This window comes from Entelurus aequoreus, linkage group LG19, assembly GCF_033978785.1.
Source record: "Entelurus aequoreus isolate RoL-2023_Sb linkage group LG19, RoL_Eaeq_v1.1, whole genome shotgun sequence".
NCBI classification, from domain to species: domain Eukaryota; kingdom Metazoa; phylum Chordata; class Actinopteri; order Syngnathiformes; family Syngnathidae; genus Entelurus; species Entelurus aequoreus.
This window is the reverse complement of record NC_084749.1, coordinates 50,674,261-50,696,760: the sequence shown is the minus strand read 5'-3', so window position 1 is coordinate 50,696,760 and position 22,500 is coordinate 50,674,261. Positions and strand designations below refer to the sequence as shown.

General features: G+C 39.1%; 1 protein-coding gene across 9 annotated transcripts in view; it reads right to left on the bottom strand.

Annotated features, from left to right (window-relative positions):
• adgrl2a (adhesion G protein-coupled receptor L2a) overlaps nt 1–22,500 on the bottom strand; it is a 252,691-nt gene that overhangs the window by 141,647 nt on the left and 88,544 nt on the right. For all 9 annotated transcript variants that reach the window (XM_062028640.1, XM_062028632.1, XM_062028634.1 and 6 more), the window contains exon 3: nt 1–145. This exon is cut by the window's left edge and continues 69 nt beyond it. In XM_062028640.1, coding sequence (XP_061884624.1) covers nt 1–145 — 145 coding nt within the window. The remainder of the gene's footprint in view (nt 146–22,500) is intronic.

Below are 22,500 nucleotides of genomic sequence, written 5' to 3'. Positions count from 1 at the left end.
TCGCAGATCTTGTCGTCCGTCCGCCCGTAGTTGGCGCTCTCGATGGTGATGACATCACTTCCTGGGCAGCGCAGGTCGATGGGGTAACCCTCGCAGGACAGTTCTCGCCGCACCAAACCGAAGGGCAGAGCGGCCCGGCTGAAGCCTGAAGGAGCAAAGACAGATATCAAATATCTTGGTATGTCATTAATGCTAAGTAAGCATGTCAATGTCAGCATGTTACTGTTAACATGCTAGCTCATATGTTTTCTTACTTGATGCTATCTGGCCAATGTGCTAACAGTTTGCGTGGTGGAAAATGCCATCACAAACGTAAAAAGCACATTCTGACCAGAGAGTGACCTCGTCCACACGACTCACTGAGAAGGTATTTCTTCTCCCTTCTCGTCTTCACATTTGAAAGTGTCTTCATTCAGAGTTAACAGTGCACTGTTGTCTTCACTGAGTTGTGTCAAATGCTCTCTCCCCCCTCCAAACTGAGCTTACTCCCTCCCTGCCACCTTGTATTCAGTGTATAACAAATAAAACATCTCTCTTCCTATCGTGCACTCCTTCCATACTCCGCATCCTTTGATGTGTCAATGTGTGGCCCTCAGTGGTCTCATGGTCAATGTGTGGCCCTCAGTGATCTCATGGTCAATGTGTGGCCCTCAGTGGTGTCATGGTCAATGTGTGGCCCTCAGTGGTGTCATGGTCAATGTGTGGCCCTCAGTGGTGTCATGGTCAATGTGTGGCCCTCAGTGGTGTCATGGTCAATGTGTGGCCCTCAGTGGTGTCATGGTCAGTGTGTGGCCCTCAGTGGTGTCATGGTCAATGTGTGGCCCTCAGTGGTGTCATGGTCAATGTGTGGCCCTCAGTGGTGTCATGGTCAATGTGTGGCCCTCAGTGGTGTCATGGTCAATGTGTGGCCCTCAGTGGTGTCATGGTCAATGTGTGGCCCTCAGTGGTGTCATGGTCAGTGTGTGGCCCTCAGTGGTGTCACGGTTTAGTAGAAGAAAAGGCCACGTTAGTTGTAAGGATTCTTGAGGCCACAGAAAGTCAAGATGTGCTGCAGAAGCCGAGCGTTGTCCTGTCATGGCTAGCAGCTGCTCGCTGAATAATACTTCTCAGCCCATGAATGTAACCTGCAGCGTGGTGGTTAGCGCCCTGGCAGCAGAGCAGCCTGGCTAATGTAACCTGCAGCGTGGTGGTTAGCGCCCTCGCAGCAGAGCAGCCTGGCTAATGAGCTTGTGAGGCCGCTAACACGCACTCGCTTCAGTAATATTGCACAAATACAAACGGGAACACTTTTTGCTTTACAAGCTAAACTGTGTTTTCAGATTAAACCTTTCCTTTTTCTAAGTGTTCTTTTTCACAGGCGCCCAAAATGTTTCCAGTCGGGGCCACAGACTGACAAATGAATGTAGTTTTCACCTTCAAAACCAGTACACAATATCGGAATGGTGAAGGGTTACAAATGAACTGAAATGCTAACTGTAAGCCAGGGTCCCTAAACTACGGCCCGCGGGCCGGATCCAGCCCTTCCAACATCCAAAATCCGGCCCACGGGAAGTCCCAAGTTAAAAGAAAAAAGTTTTGTATTTTTTTTTTATTTTGTATTTTTTTTAATCTTTCCTTTCTAATCCTTTTTCTACCGCTTGTTACTCTTGGTGTCTCCAAGCCGCTCAGGCAAATCATATTGTCTAAAAATGAATTTTCCCATCGATAACGTGACAATGTTAAATGTTGATGAACATCAATGTTAATTGATGTTAAATGACAAAACGGATTACAAACAACAATGTATATATATATATATATATATATATATATATATATATATATATATATATATATATATATATATATATATATATATATATATATATATATATATATATATATATATAGCCTGGCCCCCGGCCAAATTTTTTTAACCCAATGCGGCCCCCGAGTCAAAAAGTTTGGGGACCCCTACTGTAAGCAATTGGAAATTATGAGCAAAATGAGATAAAACAGCTAGCAAGCTAACAGCACTATGCTAACATGCTAATAACAACATGCTCACACTTAGCAGCAGTAAAATAACAGAAGATGACAAAATATATGAGGTGTTTACCTGCTAAATTACCTAAAAAAAAGCTAACATGCTAATGTTAGCATGCTAAAATGCTAAGTGTAAGATGGTCAAGTATTACTCTGAGGTGTGTACCTGAAAAATGTGTTTAAAATGCTAGCATGCTAACATTAGCATGCATCAAATATCAAAATATGACTGAGGTGTATGTTTACAAAAAGCATGCTAACATGAACATGCTAACAAATATCATTCGACAAGTAACAACATACATATCAGTGTTTCTCATAAACTGCCAAGATACCTGTGGCGGTGGGGGCGTGACTATGGGCGTGGCTATGGGCGTGGTCACCATGACATCATTGAGTAATTTGCATAATTTACTACAATGATATGATTTTCTCTAAAAAGGCTAAAAAAATGTATACTTACTAATTGATACTAACAGTTTTGTTTAAAACGTCCATCCATCCATCCATTTTACAATATAATTACAACACTTTATGTACATATTTATATACAGATTTGAACAATAAGTTATTCACTGAAATATATTTATTAATTGTGGTTCTTACCAAAAATATATCTTATAAAATATAAAAGCTAAAATGTCTCTTTAATTAGTGCATACTAAATAATTTAACTTTAGCCTACTACTACAAGCATATTATTTACCAGCAACATAAAGTGAAACAGAGGCAGAGGTGTCCTGCCACAGTCAGTAACAAATAAACAGAAAACAGTAGTGGTCAAATACAAATAAGGCAACAAGAGAAGTATCCTACACTTGTCTTTTGTAAAGTCAATGTGACCAGCCTATATGGGCATCTACATCAACTATATGATTTGCTTGAGAAGCTGGACAGGACAAAAAAAATAAAATAAAATAAAAAATAAAAATAAATAAAAATTAAAAATAATAATATTTGTTATTTTTTTTATTTGTAGCTTTGTGGCGGGCCGCCACAGATAAACAAATGTGTGGGAAACACTGCATATTATTATGATGATACATCATTATTAATTATAATATTTGGATATCAAGAGTATGTGAAAGTATGTGTTTACTTCTGTGACGACCTCCTTAAAGTTCTGTATTCAATCAGAAATATCAAACATGTTCATATTCATGTCTGTTGACATTTTGTGTTGCTTGGATATTTTTTTTTTTTGCACTATTACTAGGGAAGGTTGTTTTCATTGGGTCATATAAGTAAATTAATTACTTACGTTAGTCAGGCTATTATATTATTACTATTGTCACTAAGATTCATGCCCAATTGAAGACGTAGTTTGGACATCCCTGGTATAGAAGCTCTCCTGGGCTGCTACGAACAACATTCACCAAACTGGACTGAAAACTGTCTCACAAAAACTGAATAAAATGTGGACTTTGTGAGCTGATCCACACTAAAGTGTTTACAATCTGCATATGTGGCAGCAGTTTCCTTACCTTTAAGTAGCTCATTCTCCCTATTGGCTACTTAGTCAATTAGCTTAGTCTGTTGATGAGGATTGTGGCCCTCACAAGACTTAGTCTGATGATGAGGATTGTGGCCCTCACAAGACTTAGTCTGATGATGAGGATGGTGGCCCTCACAAGACTTAGTCTGATGATGAGGATGGTGGCCCTCACAAGACTTAGTCTGATGATGCTACATTGAGGATGGTGGCCCTCACAAGACTTAGTCGGATGATGAGGATGGTGGCCCTCACAAGACTTAGTCTGATGATGCTACATTGAGGATGGTGGCCCTCACAAGACTTAGTCTGATGATGCTACATTGAGGATGGTGGCCCTCACAAGACTTAGTCGGATGATGAGGATGGTGGCCCTCACAAGACTTAGTCTGATGATGAGGGTTGTGGCCCTCACAAGACTTAGTCTGATGATGAGGATGGTGGCCCTCACAAGACTTAGTCTGATGATGCTACATTGAGGATGGTGGCCCTCACAAGACTTAGTCGGATGATGAGGATGGTGGCCCTCACAAGACTTAGTCTGATGATGCTACATTGAGGATGGTGGCCCTCACAAGACTTAGTCGGATGATGAGGATGGTGGCCCTCACAAGACTTAGTCTGATGATGCTACATTGAGGATGGTGGCCCTCACAAGACTTAGTCTGATGATGAGGATGGTGGCCCTCACAAGACTTAGTCTGATGATGCTACATTGAGGATGGTGGCCCTCACAAGACTTAGTCGGATGATGAGGATGGTGGCCCTCACAAGACTTAGTCTGAGGATGCTACATTGAGGATGGTGGCCCTCACAAGACTTAGTCTGATGATGAGGATGGTGGCCCTCACAAGACTTAGTCGGATGATGAGGATGGTGGCCCTCACAAGACTTAGTCGGATGATGCTACATTGAGGATGGTGGCCCTCACAAGACTTAGTCGGATGATGAGGATGGTGGCCCTCACAAGACTTAGTCTGATGATGAGGATGGTGGCCCTCACAAGACTTAGTCGGATGATGAGGATGGTGGCCCTCACAAGACTTAGTCGGATGATGCTACATTGAGGATGGTGGCCCTCACAAGACTTAGTCGGATGATGAGGATGGTGGCCCTCACAAGACTTAGTCGGATGATGCTACATTGAGGATGGTGGCCCTCACAAGACTTAGTCGGATGATGAGGATGGTGGCCCTCACAAGACTTAGTCTGATGATGAGGATGGTGGCCCTCACAAGACTTAGTCGGATGATGAGGATGGTGGCCCTCACAAGACTTAGTCTGATGATGCTACATTGAGGATGGTGGCCCTCACAAGACTTAGTCGGATGATGAGGATGGTGGCCCTCACAAGACTTAGTCGGATGATGCTACATTGAGGATGGTGGCCCTCACAAGACTTAGTCTGATGATGAGGATGGTGGCCCTCACAAGACTTAGTCTGATGATGAGGATGGTGGCCCTCACAAGACTTAGTCGGATGATGAGGATGGTGGCCCTCACAAGACTTAGTCGGATGATGAGGATGGTGGCCCTCACAAGACTTAGTCGGATGATGCTACATTGAGGATGGTGGCCCTCACAAGACTTAGTCGGATGATGAGGATGGTGGCCCTCACAAGACTTAGTCGGATGATGCTACATTGAGGATGGTGGCCCTCACAAGACTTAGTCGGATGATGAGGATGGTGGCCCTCACAAGACTTAGTCTGATGATGAGGATGGTGGCCCTCACAAGACTTAGTCGGATGATGAGGATGGTGGCCCTCACAAGACTTAGTCTGATGATGCTACATTGAGGATGGTGGCCCTCACAAGACTTAGTCGGATGATGAGGATGGTGGCCCTCACAAGACTTAGTCGGATGATGCTACATTGAGGATGGTGGCCCTCACAAGACTTAGTCTGATGATGAGGATGGTGGCCCTCACAAGACTTAGTCTGATGATGAGGATGGTGGCCCTCACAAGACTTAGTCGGATGATGAGGATGGTGGCCCTCACAAGACTTAGTCGGATGATGAGGATGGTGGCCCTCACAAGACTTAGTCTGATGATGCTACATTGAGGATGGTGGCCCTCACAAGACTTAGTCGGATGATGAGGATGGTGGCCCTCACAAGACTTAGTCTGATGATGCTACATTGAGGATGGTGGCCCTCACAAGACTTAGTCGGATGATGAGGATGGTGGCCCTCACAAGACTTAGTCTGATGATGCTACATTGAGGATGGTGGCCCTCACAAGACTTAGTCTGAAGATGAGGATGGTGGCCCTCACAAGACTTAGTCTGATGATGCTACATTGAGGATGGTGGCCCTCACAAGACTTAGTCTGAAGATGAGGATGGTGGCCCTCACAAGACTTAGTCTGATGATGCTACATTGGTCCGAGGCCATAATGCTGTTTCCATTTGTGTCAGCCCTCCTTCAAAGAAAGGCCAGACGTTAAAGTGTGTGTGTTGGCTGGTGACAAGTCATGTGACGGGGGTGGGGGGGGGGGGGGGGGGGTTGGGGAAGAAAACAGACTTGACAGCTAATTCTGAGGCGGCGTGAGGGCGGTCGACAGCTAGCACTGCCATGTGCAACCTTTAATACGCTAACAGTAGCCTGGGAAATCGCTTGGTTTTATCGATTAATTTCAGTTTTTTGTTGCAGGCTTTTTCAAAAAAAAAATGTTTTTCTCTTCTTGCTCCGGCATATTTGTTGCCCCCACTTTTATTTCCTCAGCGGAGATTGACACGCTTAGCAAAACATGGCTAATGCTAACCCAAAACGTCCTACTTCTACTCCTTTTTGGTCATTTTAAGAGAAAAAAAATAAAAGTGAAATATGTGACAAAATAAACTTCAGCTAACCGACAAAGCAGAGCCAAAAGGGAAAAGTGTTGTCGGTGGTTTGGTTTTGTGGCAACTATTGACTGCACGCTGCAAAGTCTGTTGAAAAAAGGCAGCAGCACAACACACGTATTCTTGCATCTGGGAAATGGAACTCTTTGGAACATAAAGAAGCAGATAACGGTGGTGGAATCATTTAAAGCGGTGTTGTATGATGAGAGAGCAGCACAGTGGTAAATGATCACTAAAGTGGTGACTCAATGGTAAATGATCACTAAAGTGGTGACTCAATGGTAAATGATCACTAAAGTGGTGACTCAATGGTAAATGATCACTAAAGTGGTGACTCAATGGTAAATGATCACTAAAGTGGTGACTCAATGGTAAATGATCACTAAAGTGGTGACTCAATGGTAAATGATCACTAAAGTGGTGACTCAATGGTAAATGATCACTAAAGTGGTGACTCAATGGTAAATGATGACTAAAGTGGTGACTCAATGGTGAATGATCACTAAAGTGGTGACTCAATGGTAAATGATGACTAAAGTGGTGACTCAATGGTAAATGATCACTAAAGTGGTGACTCAATGGTAAATGATCACTAAAGTGGTGACTCAATGGTAAATGATGACTAAAGTGGTGACTCAATGGTAAATGATGACTAAAGTGGTGACTCAATGGTAAATGATCACTAAAGTGGTGACTCAATGGTAAATGATCACTAAAGTGGTGACTCAATGGTAAATGATGACTAAAGTGGTGACTCAATGGTAAATGATGACTAAAGTGGTGACTCAATGGTAAATGATCACTAAAGTGGTGACTCAATGGTAAATGATCACTAAAGTGGTGACTCAATGGTAAATGATGACTAAAGTGGTGACTCAATGGTAAATGATCACTAGAGTGGTGACTTAATTAGCCACGTGGACATGGATAACATATATTTCATCTGATCACCACTGGGATTAGAATGTTCCTGTGTACATGGACCCTGAAAACATCCATCCATCCATTTTCTACCGCTTGTCCCTTTTGGGATTGCGGGGGGTGCTGGAGCTTATCTCAGCTGCATTCGGGCGGAAGGCGGCGTACACCCTGGACAAGTTGCCTCCTCATCACAGGGCACCCTGAAAACAATGATCTGATGCATCACACCTTAAATGGATATACTTTGCTATGACATGCGCAGAACCTAACATTAACAGAAAGGTGTGTTATTATATGTGCTATGGCGCCATCATTTGGGTGAGGTCGCTCATTGCAGGTGCTGACTAAACAGTGACTTCCACTGTAAACAAACATGGCTTTGTGCATTTCTGCTTGTCCGACGTTTTCACGGTAATTATGTATCCTTTTTGCGTCTGTTCACTACTTTTGTTTTAGCTCTCTTTTTGAAATGTAGCTGTTCCGTGTGTTTTATGTTGTGATTATGTATGGCGTGTCGTCATGTTACGACATTGTGTGTATGTGTTTGATGCTAGCAGTTAGCACTTAGAATAACTGTAATGTTGGGAATAAAAGCGCTCGTTAAGACGACACCTGGATCCCTTCTTTTATTGTTACATGGACACATGACACTCCATACTGTTTTCCTTCTGTTCACTACTTTTGTTTTACCTCTCTTTTTGAACTGTAGCTGTTTAATTAGTTACTCCAAGTTAGCACTTGGAGTAACAGTAATATTGTAAATAAAACAGCTCGTTAAGACAACTGGATCCCTTCTTTTATTGTTACACTCCAGACCATACTTTTGTTTGTGCTGGTCTGGTTTTAAAGCAACAAAGTCAACAGGATACAACACTGTACATGTTGAATGTGGGAGACAACAGGAAGACAATCGCTTCATTTCCAGACTATTTCATTTAGTCAAAGTACAGCTGACATCAAAGACATGCGCAGTAAGGATCATTCTAACCCAGAAGATGTGTTTTCATGTGCTCCAATCTGAATGACTTTCATCTCGATCGGAATGAAATGTAGATCCGAATGTGTGTGATGGGGTTAGAATATTCTGCATGGCATCTTTACATGAAGCATTGCTATTCTGGTTAGGCTTTTAATGCCATGAACAGTGTCCATGTGCACGTAGCGACTGATGTCACTCACACTACAACAATGTCTGCAAGTGTTCAAACTGCAGAAAAGCAAATCCACCATCAGTAGAATATCATCATGTCCTGTCACCATGGCAACAAGGTGCAGCATCACTGAGAGATAACTTATCACAATCTTGTCCACTCAGCAGCCGGTCTCATCCCAGTCTCGTCACACTCGGCTGCAAACCGATCCAGTGAGAGCTGAAGATCCTGGGCAGATGAAGCCATCAGGACCACATCATCTGCAGAGACCTAATCCTGCAGCCACCAAACCGGATCCCCTCAACACTCTGACTGTGCCTAGAAATTCTGTCCATAAAAGTTAAGAACAGAATGGGTGACAAAGGGCAGCCTTGGCGGAGTCCAACCCTCACTGGAAACGGGTCCGACTTACTGCCGGCAATGCGGACCAAGCTCTGACACTGATCATACAGGGAGCGGACCACCACAATCAGACAGTCCGATACCCCATACTCTCTGAGCACTCCCCACAGGATTTCCGGGGGGACACGGTTGAATGCCTTATCCAAGTCCACAAAGCACAAGTAGACTGGTTGGGCAAACTGCCATGCACCTTCAAGGACCCTGCCCAGAGTATAGAGCTGGTCCACAGTTCCACGACCAGGACGAAAACCACACTGTTCCTCTTAAATCCAAGGTTAGAGTATCCGGCACAGCCTCCTCTCCAGTACACCTGAATAGACCTTACCGGGAAGGCTGAGGAGTGTGATCCCATGATAGTTGGAACACACCCTCCGGTTCCCCTTATTAAAGAGAGGAACCACCAGCCCGGTCTGCCAATCCAGAGGTACCGCCCCCGCTGGCGTCCTGGTGCAGCCTCAACAACCTGGAGCTGAACGCCCAGAAAACAGTGGAGATGATCTTGGACTTCAGGAAAGTCAAAGCCCCACCATCCCCCCTCACCCTGATTGACTCTCCCACCCCCGTCACCATTGTGGACTCCATCCGTTTCTTGGGCACCACCATCACCCAGGACCTCTGGTGGGAGCCCGACCATCAGCTCCCTCATCAAGAAGGCCCAGCAGAGGATGTACTTCCTGAGGCAGCTGAAAAAACCGAAGGTGCCGACCAAGATGCTGGTGCTGTTCTACTCAGCAATCGTTGAGTCCATCCTCACCTCCTCCATCACTGTGTGGTTCCCCGGCGCCACAGTCCGGGACAAGCATCGACTGCAGCGCATGGTACGTGCTGCTGAGAAGGTGATTGGCTGAAAACTCCCACCCCTACCAGGACCTGTTCTCCTCCTGGACCAGGAGGCGTGTGGGTTGGATCACAGCTGACTCTTCTCACCCTGGACACAAACTATTCTCCCCTCTCCCCTCAGGCAGGAGACTACTGTCCATCCAGACCCACACCTCCCGCCACCTGAACAGTTTTTTCCCCTTGGCCATCAGACACATGAACAATAACAAGATTTGATAGCTCAGTTACAGCTCATGTTATTCTATTCTGTGTTTTATGTTGCACCATTGCACCAAGTAAAATTCCTAGTTTGTGAACCCGTTCTCAAACAATGGCAATAAAAAGTCTTCTGATTCTGATTCTGATGTTGCAGAGTCTTGTCAACCAAGACAGCCCCACAGCATCCAGAGCCTTAAGGAACTCCGGGCGAATCTCATCCATAGGAAGACGTGTTGGTGGGATTGAGGAGGTCTTCAAAGTATTCCCTCCACCGAGCCACAACATCCGCAGTGGAGGTCAGCAGCACACCATCCTCCCCAAACACGGTGTTGACGGTGCACTGCTTCCCCTTCCTGAGGTGGTGGATGGTGGTCCAGAATCGCTTTGAAGCCATCCGGAAGTCGTTTTCCATGGCTTCCCCAAACTCCTCCCATGTCCGAGTTTTTGCCTCCGCGACCGCTGAAGCCGCACACCGCTTGGCCTGTCGGTACCTGTCCGCTGCCTCCGGAGTCCTATGAGCCAAAAGAACCCGATAGGACTCCACCAGCTGGTTCTAGGATTACCGCCACGACAGGCACCAACCACCTTGCCGCCACAGCTCCGATCAGCTGCCTCGACAATAGTGGTGCGGAACATTGTGACACAGTGGTAATGTCAACTAGGCATGTGATTATTGTTATTACACAGTTATAACACGATGGTAATGTCAACTAGGCATGTAATTATTGTTATTACACAGTTATAACATGATGGTAATGTCAACTAGGCATGTGATTATTGTTATTACAAAGTTATAAGACGATGGTAATGTCAACTAGGCATGTGATTATTGTTATTACACAGTTATAACACAATGGTAATGTCAACTAGGCATGTGATTATTGTTATTACACAGTTATAACACGATGGTAAATAACTAGGCATGTGATTATTGTTATTACACAGTTATAGCACGATGGTAATGTCAACTAGGCATGTGATTATTGTTATTACACAGTTATAACACAATGGTAATGTCAACTAGGCATGTAATTATTGTTATTACACAGTTATAGCACAATGGTAATGTCAACTAGGCATGTAATTATTGTTATTACACAGTTATAACATGATGGTAATGTCAACTAGGCATGTGATTATTGTTATTACACAGTTATAGCACAATGGTAATGTCAACTAGGCATGTGATTATTGTTATTACACAGTTATAACACGATGGTAATGTCAACTAGGCATGTGATTATTGTTATTACACAGTTATAACACGATGGTAAATAACTAGGCATGTGATTATTGTTATTACACAGTTATAGCACGATGGTAATGTCAACTAGGCATGTGATTATTGTTATTACACAGTTATAACACAATGGTAATGTCAACTAGGCATGTAATTATTGTTATTACACAGTTATAGCACAATGGTAATGTCAACTAGGCATGTAATTATTGTTATTACACAGTTATAACATGATGGTAATGTCAACTAGGCATGTGATTATTGTTATTACACAGTTATAACACAATGGTAATGTCAACTAGGCATGTAATTATTGTTATTACACAGTTATAGCACAATGGTAATGTCAACTAGGCATGTAATTATTGTTATTACACAGTTATAACATGATGGTAATGTCAACTAGGCATGTGATTATTGTTATTACACAGTTATAACACGATGGTAAAGGACTTGTACGACTGTGTGTGACCTTTGCAGTGACATGAGGCCAGCAGATCTGTGCACATATTCCCACATGTAAAACACATATTCCCACATGTAAAACACATATTCCCACATGTAAAACACATATTCCCACATGTAAGACACATATTCCCACATGTAAGACACATATTCCCACATGTAAAACACATATTCCCACATGTAAAACACATATTCCCACATGTAAGACACATATTCCCACATGTAAGACACATATCCCCACATGTAAGACACATATCCCCACATGTAAGACACATATTCCCACATGTAAGACACATATTCCCACATGTAAGACACATATTCCCACATGTAAGACACATGTAAGACACATGTAAGACACATGTAAGACACATGTAAGACACATGTAAGACACATGTAAGACACATGTAAGACACATGTAAGACACGGCCATTCTGCTCTTGTAACAGCGTAGTGATTTAGTTGTGCAGGTGAAAGAAGTCAAGTGGAAAGTGAACATCTGCTAGGAGATGATGTCATGTTTCACCACAATATTCATGTTCATCAACCATATCGTTATTACACTCACTCCAAACTTCCTGTGCACAATACACATGTCCAAATATTCATAATACACATGTCCAAATATTAATAATACACATGCTTAAATATTCATTATACACATGTCCAAATATTAATAATACACATGTCCAAATATTCATTATACCCATGTCCAAATATTAATAATACATGTTTGAATATTAATAATACACATGTCCAAATATTAATAATACACATGTCCAAATATTCATAATACACATGTTTAAATATTAATAATACACATGTCCAAATATTCATTATACACATGTCCAAATATGAATAATACACATGTCCAAATGTTAATAATACACATGTTTAAATGTTAATAATACACATGTTTATATGTTAATAATACACACATATAAATATTAATAATTCACATGTCCAAATATTAATAATACACATGTCCAAATATTAATAATACATATATTCAAATGTTAATAATATACATGTCCAAATATTAATAATACACATATTTAAATATTAATAATACAAATGTTTAAATATAAATAATACACATGTTTAAATATTAATAATACACATGTTTAAATGTTAATAATACACCTGTTTAAATGTTATTAATACACATGTCCAAATATTAATAATACACATGTCCAAATATTAATAATACACATGTTTAAATGTTAATACACATGTTTAAATTTTAATAATACACATGTTTAAATGTTAATAATACACATGTCCAAATATTGATAATACACATGTCCAAATATTAATAATACACATGTTTAAATGTTAATACACATGTTTAAATGTTAATAATACACGTCTAAATATTAATAATATGCATGTCCAAATATTAATAATGCACATGTTTGAATGTTAATAATACACATTTTTGAATGTTAACAATACACATGTTTAAATATTAATAATACACATTTAAATATTAATAATACACACGTTTAAAATTTAATAATACACATGTCCAAATGTTAATAATACACATGTTTAAATGTTAATAATACACATGTTTATATGTTAATAATACACACATATAAATATTAATAATTCACATGTCCAAATATTAATAATACACATGTCCAAATATTAATAATACATATAATCAAATGTTAATAATACACATGTCCAAATATTAATACACATATTTAAATATTAATAATACACATATTTAAATATTAATAATACACATGTTTAAATATTAATAATACACATGTTTAAATGTTAATAATACACATGTCCAAATATTAATAATACACATGTTTAAATGTTAATACACACGTTTAAATGTTAATAATACACATGTCCAAATATTAATAATACACATGTTTAAATGTTAATACACATGTTTAAATGTTAATAATACACATGTTTAAATGTTAATAATACACATGTCCAAATATTAATAATACACATGTTTAAATGTTAATACACATGTTTAAATGTTAATAATACACGTCTAAATATTAATAATACGCATGTCCAAATATTAATAATACACATGTTTGAATGTTAATAATACACATTTTTGAATGTTAATAATACACATGTCCAAATATTAATAATACACATGTCCAAATATTAATAATACACATGTCCAAATATTAATAATATACATGTCCAAATATTACTAGTACACACGTTTAAATGTTAATAATACACATGTCCAAATGTTAATAATACACATGTCCAAATATTAATAATATGCATGTCCAAATATTACTAGTAAACATGTTTAAATGTTAATAATACACATGTCCAAATGTTAATAATACACATGTTTAAATGTTAATAATACACATGTTTATATGTTAATAATACACACATATAAATATTAATAATTCACATGTCCAAATATTAATAATACACATGTCCAAATATTACTAGTACACACGTTTAAATGTTAATAATACACATGTCCAAATGTTAATAATACACATGTTTAAATGTTAATAATACACATGTTTATATGTTAATAATACACACATATAAATATTAATAATTCACATGTCCAAATAGTAATAGTACACATGTCCAAATATTAATAATACATATATCCAAATGTTAATAATACACATGTCCAAATATTAATAATATACATGTCCAAATATTACTAGTACACACGTTTAAATGTTAATAATACACATGTCCAAATATTACTAGTACACACGTTTAAATGTTAATAATACACATGTCCAAATGTTAATAAAACACATGTTTAAATGTTAATAATACACATGTTTATATGTTAATAATACACACATATAAATATTAATAATTCACATGTCCAAATATTAATAATACACATGTCCAAATATTAATAATACATATATTCAAATGTTAATAATACACATGTTTATATGTTAATAATACACACATATAAATATTAATAATTCACATGTCCAAATATTAATAATACACATGTCCAAATATTAATAATACATATATTCAAATGTTAATAATACACATGTCCAAATATTAATAATACACATATTTAAATATTAATAATATGCATGTTTAAATATTAATAATACACATGTTTAAATATTAATAATACACGTTTAAATGCTAATAATACACCTGTTTAAATGTTAATAATACACATGTCCGAATATTAATAATACACATGTTTAAATGTTAATAATACACATGTTTAAATGTTAATAATACACATGTCCAAATATTAATAATACACATGTTTAAATGTTAATACACATGTTTAAATGTTAATAATACACGTCTAAATATTAATAATATGCATGTCCAAATATTAATAATACACATGTTTGAATTTTAATAATACACATTTTTGAATGTTAATAATACACATGTCCAAATATTAATAATACACATGTCCAAATATTAATAATACACATGTCCAAATATTAATAATATGCATGTCCAAATATTACTAGTACACACGTTTAAATGTTAATAATACACATGTCCAAATGTTAATAATACACATGTCCAAATATTAATAATACACATGTCCAAATATTACTAGTACACACATTTAAATGTAAATGATACACATGTCCAAATATTAATAATATACACATTTATATGTTAATAATACACATTTTAGATTCACATATATGTTGTCTATACCAAAATTAATCAATCTATTATCATTATTATTACTATTATTATTATTATTTTTGTGTAAATGCTCCAAACATTCACACATACTGTATGTTGTCTACACCAAAATGCATCGATTTGTCATTATTATTATTATTATTATTATTATTATTATTATTATTATTATTATTATGTGAATGCTCCAAACATTCAGACATATTTTTTTTAATTATCATTATTATTATTGTTATTATTATTATTATTATTATTATTGTGTGAATGTTCCAAACATTCACACATATGGTTATTATTATCATTATTACTACTATTATTATTATTATTATTGTGTGAATGCTTCAAACATTCACACATATGGTTATTATTATCATTATTACTACTATTATTATTATTACTATTGTGTGAATGCTCCAGACATTTACACGTTGTATTGTTATTATTATTATTATTATTATTATTATTATTATTATTATTGTGTGAATGCTCCAAACATTTACATGTTTTATTGTTATTATTATTCATATTATTATTATTATTGTGTGAATGTTCCAAACATTGACACATATGATTATTATTACTATTGTTATTATTATTGTGTGAATGTTCCAAACATTGACACATATGATTATTATTACTATTGTTATTATTATTGTGTGAATGCTCCAAACATTCACACTTATGTTTTGACACCAAAATACATCTATTAATTCTTCTTCTCCAGATTTCGGCGCTCTTTACCTTCCACATTTTTCCTCCCATTCAAAAGTTCCAACTTCAAAGTGTTCAGCCTATTTGGGAATCGCGGGCTTTCCCTTGACAAATTCCAAAAATTCCCAGATTTCCCAGAATTCCAGGTTTGCCGGGACACTTTTCCACTTCCACCATTTCCACATTTTTCACCCAATTCAAAGCATTCCACCTTCAACATATTCCACTCATCATGGACATTCAAACCATCATTTTTCCAAGATCCAAAAAATTCCAGGAATTCCTGTTTTGTTTCTAACCTTATTTCCAACCTTTTTAGTGCAATGACTCCTTTGACATTTTTCAACGGTGCAAACATTCCTCTTAGTCACGACAAACAAACCAAGTTGGTTTAAGAACTTGAAAAATTCCCGCTTTTCCCAAAATTGTTCAATTAAAAAACGGTTACTACTTCAACATTTCTTGACCGATTTAAACGATTCCAACACCAACCAATTCAGGACATTCAAGCTCCTAATCATTTTGAAAAAAAATCCCGCTTTTCCCAAAATACCAAATTTTCCAAGAAGTTCCCATATTTTCCCAAGTTGCACAATTCCCACATTTTTCAAACCATTCCAACATCAACACATTCCACTCATCCAACTAACAATTTCCCAAGTTCCAAACCAAATTCCATTTTTCCTGGAAATTCAAACTCTTTAACATTCAAACCATTCCAACATTGAAACTATTCTTCCATTCATACTGTCAGCATTTCCCTTCAACTTCAGCATTGGAGCGTTCACACCTCATCTAGTTCTTCTTCCTGGTGCTGTTAGAGGTGCTATAGCTCAACAGAGAGAAAATATGCAGCTCATTGAAGAAGTAAGAGCTACTTCTGTCCCCAAAAACTGGACGAGACCACAGACATTGAGGTCAGACGTCATTGCATCGAAGCACTTCAGCAGGAAAGTGGTCAAACGCAAACGAGGGAACCGAAGACCAAACAAAAACAAATCGGACATGACGCACCTAGCTAGTTTAGTTTAATAAACCCTTTTATCACTTTAACTATATCTATCTGCATTTGTAAATAGAGATAAAACACATTTCAATCAACTGTTCTGTGTGGAAATCGAATGTCCACTTAAGTCCTCTGCTTGCATCCATTAGGGGCCTACAATACACTAATGGTACATTGTACTCACCATCCATTAGGGGCCTAGAATACACTAATGGTACATTGTACTCACCATCCATTAGGGGCCTAGAATACACTAATGGTACATTGTACTCACCATCCATTAGGGGCCTAGAATACACTAATGGTACATTGTACTCACCATCCATTAGGGGCCTAGAATACACTAATGGTACATTGTACTCACCATCCATTAGGGGCCTAGAATACACTAATGGTACATTGTACTCACCATCCATTAGGGGCCTAGAATACACTAATGGTACATTGTACTCACCATCCATTAGGGGCCTAGAATACACTAATGGTACATTGTACTCACCATCCATTAGGGGCCTAGAATACACTAATGGTACATTGTACTCACCATCCATTAGGGGTCTAGAATACACTAATGGTACATTGTACTCACCATCCATTAGGGGCCTAGAATACACTAATGGTACATTGTACTCACCATCCATTAGGGGCCTAGAATACACTAATGGTACATTGTACTCACCATCCATTAGGGGTCTAGAATACACTAATGGTACATTGTACTCACCATCCATTAGGGGCATAGAATACACTAATGGTACATTGTACTCACCATCCATTAGGGGCCTAGAATACACTAATGGTACATTGTACTCACCATCCATTAGGGGCCTAGAATACACTAATGGTACATTGTACTCACCATCCATTAGGGGCCTAGAATACACTAATGGTACATTGTACTCACCATCCATTAGGGGTCTAGAATGGTATAGTCCTCACTTTATATTGCATCTACCGTAAATTCTGGACCACAAGCCGCAACTTCTTTCCTACGCTTTGCATCCTGCGACTTAAAGGGAAACTTCGGTTTTTTTCAACCTGGGCCCTGTTTTCATAATTTTTTCTGTATATGTGAGTGCTGGATAAAACATTTTTTGAGGTCGCGCCAGTATTGAGCAGGGCAGGCAGCCTCCAGCCCAGCTAACGCTCGTACACAGGGCAACTGGCTCTCGTCAAAATTCGGCCTATAAACATGCATTTTTTTCACACTGACAGGCTCAGATAGTTACAATGAGTGTCCGACAACATACTAGAAAGGAGAAATTAACGTATGTCTCTACCTTTAGCTGGAGATCGCTGTATGTTGTGAGCTGTGTCCAAATCTCACCACGCTACAAATCTCGTTCCGAAATCTCGCGATAACTCGCGACAAATCAAATCGTCCACATCAGGCAAAAATTCAGCCATGACAGACAAACAAACAAACTTTTCTATAAAACTAAAATAACAGTCTTCGGTAATCCAACAGAAAATCACTTCAGTCATCTCTCTTCACCTCAGTCAGGTAACTGTTTTTCCACCGGTGTTTTGTCGCGAGTTATCGCGAGATTTCGGAACGAGATTTGTAGCGTGGTGAGATTTGGACACAGCTCACAACATACAGCGATCTCCAGCTAAAGGTAGAGACATACGTTAATTTCTCCTTTCTAGTATGTTGTCGGACACTCATTGTAACTATCTGAGCCTGTCAGTGTGAAAAAAATGCATGTTTATAGGCCGAATTTTGACGAGAGCCAGTTGCCCTGTGTACGAGCGTTAGCTGGGCTGGAGGCTGCCTGCCCTGCTCAATACTGGCGCGACCTCAAAAAATGTTTTATCCAGCACTCACATATACAGAAAAAATTATGAAAACAGGGCCCAGGTTGAAAAAAACCGAAGTTTCCCTTTAATAAACGGTGCAGATAATTAGGGTCCGCCCTGTAACTAGTACAAAGGACTCCCCCATACTGGTTACAAAGGAACATATTGTATTTGTAAGGTTGTATTATTCTTTCTTTATTATTCCGCAGCTTTGCGCACTACTTCGCCCCCCTTAACATGCTTCAAAACTCACCAAATTTTACACACACATACAAAAAGTGGTACAGCACACTTTAGTCAAAAAACCAAACCCCAAAAATCAAAACTGCTCTCTAGCGCCCCCTAGGAAGTAAATTGCCTCTAACTCCCACTAGGAATGTCGTAGAGACATAAAACAAAAACCTCTATGTAGGTCTCACTTAGACCTACCTTTCATAATTTCACATCCTCGGGCAAAAACCAACAGAAAGTTGGCAATTTCCCCTTCAAGACAAAAAATGACTAAAAACACTCATTTTTAAATTTTTGAGCTGTAATTTGACCCCCTTAAAATACTTCAAAACTCACCAAAATTGGGACTGGTGGAAATTGTGATCTAAAAAAAAAACCGAACCCCAAAACTCAAAATTGTGCTCTACATAATTTTTGAAAAAAACAGAGAAAAAACTGCTCCTCAGAGGAAAACTCAGACAAAACTGCTTGTAACTTCCGGTAGGAACGTCTTAGAGACATGAAACAAATACATCTATGTAGGCCTCGCCTAGACCTACATTTCATAGATTGACATCCTTCAGCAAAATTCAACAGGAAGTTTGCTATTCCTCCTTCAAAACAACAATTTTGTTACAACCGGTCACCAAACATCAAACGTTATCTCCTCTGAGCCCGTTTGTCGTTTCGGCTTCAAACTGCTACAGGAGAGAGATTGAACCCTTCTGATTAAAAGTTGACGAAAGCTTTCTAATTAGTAGTACAGTTTTGATTTTACAAGCCTTCAAAGACCCGCAGCACTAAAGTTGCCTATAATGACAACGGAAAATGCAATCATTGCTTTTTTGTCCTCCAAATTCTACACACAATACCCTATAATGACAATGTGAACTCAGACACAACTTCCTCTAACTCCCAGTACCAATATCGTAGAGACACGAAACAAAAACCTCTATGTAGGTCTCACTCAGGACTACCACTGGACAAAAGTATTGGGACACCTAGGACTAGCACCTGCCAAAAGGCGGACCCGTCCAACGCTGCTTGCAGCTTTAATTTATGATTGTTTCTTTAATGACGGTCCCAATGTTTTGTGTTCAACAGTTTCAATAAACACAAGCAGAGAAACTGAAAATGTGTGTTATTGTTTGTGCTACGGTGACATCTTTTGGACGAGTTCACTCACGGCAGGTTTAAAAATGTACGTCTTGTTTTAATTCCTTAAATCCCGAAGTAAAACCACCCTTAGCGTTTCTACTCGTATGGATTCTTCATTCATCACTCCAAGCAACATTTTAAAGTTTTACAATATAACTAAAACTATTCTTACTTACTAAAGTGTCCCATGTGTGATGTCTGTAGGAGTGTTTTCATGCATATTTGTACCTGCTATCGTAATGTCATCAAGCCAACGTTGTTAGCATTAGCTAATATGCTAACACATTTATGAGTGTCTGTGTTAGTATTATTAACTTACATTCTTTTTGTATTGTTTCACTTTCACAAATTCCTCAGTAAATTCAGCAAAACGTCAGCGTGGAGTTATTGAGTCTGTTTAGCTGATTGAGAGCTAGCTTGCGCAGCTAGTGGCTCCATGACCAACGTTTTGTTTGATCAGCCGTTTTACTGCCTTGTGGAAACAATTAAGGTACGTACATAAACATTTACAGAATCTTACGTACTGGTCTATATGTGTGGCGTATAGTCAGGTGTGGCTAATATATGTCCAAATCTGTCTTTCTTCTCAAATTTGGTGGGTGCTGATTAAATAGCGGCGGGCTCTGGATGCTGCATCCTCCGTCTTTAAGAAGATATCCTATTTCTGCGTATTTCTGGTGAATTAAAAGGCATGAAGTGGTGCTCGTAAGACTTTGCACTCGCCAGGCATCATACACACTCGTATGCAAATCACCCCTAATTAAGCTCAATGGGGCTCATCAAGGTCATAAATACCCCCTTTTTTCATAATGCATTATTGACTTCCCATCAGCAGCACATGTCCACTCACACACACACACACACACACACACACACACACACACACACACACACACACACACACACACACACACACACACACACACACACACACACACACACACACACTGTCGTCTCAGCCTCCAATATTGGATCGCCCTGGGGCCAACCTGTGTGTGTGTGTGTGTGTGTGTGTGTGTGTGTGTGTGTGTGTGTGTGTGTGTGTGTGTGTGTGTGTGTGTGTGTGTGTGTGTGTGTGTGTGTGAGAGAGAGGTGGAAGGGGGGAGTGATTTTTAGGTCATTGAAAAAAAGCAAGGACATGTTACTGTAGTGAAAGCTGCAGTGAGCATGAAATATGTCCCATGATGCTTCACAAACAGCTGCCAGTATTATCAGCTGTCAATCTGCACTTTTCAGCAAAATGCAAACGGAGGACGTCCCTTCAGTGCACAAGATGAGATAAGTGAGTGATCAGTAGTCATCTGAGGCAATGGTCATTGCTGAGACTCCTGATGTTCCGTCAAAGATGGATTCAGCCATTTAGCGAGAGCGGGCGGGCGCTTGTGAGCTCATCAGACTGCCTGATGTCCAACAATATTTCATTCTAGATCTCATGATCCCAAGTTGAAATGCGATAAGGACGCGTTTCTTCCAAAGTGGATCTGGGAAGTGTTTGGCCGTTGTTTCCGTTCCAGAGGATGACAGAATGAAGTCATATAGCGAGCCGAGTCTGCAATGAAGCGTCTGATGCTCCTTGATTCAATAAGGAACATTTCCCAATGGCTGACACACAAATGAAGAAGCTTGCTTTTGCATTCCCAGGCTGAAATGACTCCAGCAGTCTTCCCTGCCTATGCATGTGTGGCACATTATTCAGCAAGTACTTGGACTGACCCCCACCTGGCCTTGGACTCACCTGAAGCTGATTCTTCATACAGACACTTCCTGCCTTGGACAGACGCTTAGTGAGAAAATGACTATTTACTATGAACTGCAATATAATGGTCTGCTGCGCTTTTGTGTAATGATGCGACCACTCATGGATCATTGCAAAACAAAGGACGTCCCGCCTCAAACGCTCTTTTTACATGGATAAGAACATTTTGAAAACAGAACTGACTATTTGCTCAATCATCCAATAACTTCAATATGTCAGTGAAGACATTCAATCTTGAATGTTCAAAATAAAGTCCTTACAATGTTGATTCATTTCTTCTGAGACTGCATGGCAATCAAATCCACTTGGATGCCAGGTGGCCAGGGTTCATTTCTGGAGAGGTACCAGTCTGGAGCAGATATGGGCTGACCCCACAGGGACCTGAGATGGACCAGTCTTAGGACCAGTCAACAGACCTGAGATGGACCAGTCTACAGACTTGAGATGGACCAGTCTTAGGATCAGTCTACAGACCTGAGATGGACCAATCTTAGGACCACTCTACAGACCTGAGATGGACCAGTCTTAGGACCACTCTACAGACCTGAGATGGACCAGTCTTAGGACCACTCTACATACCTCAGATGGACCAGTCTTTGGACCACTCTACAGACGTGAGTG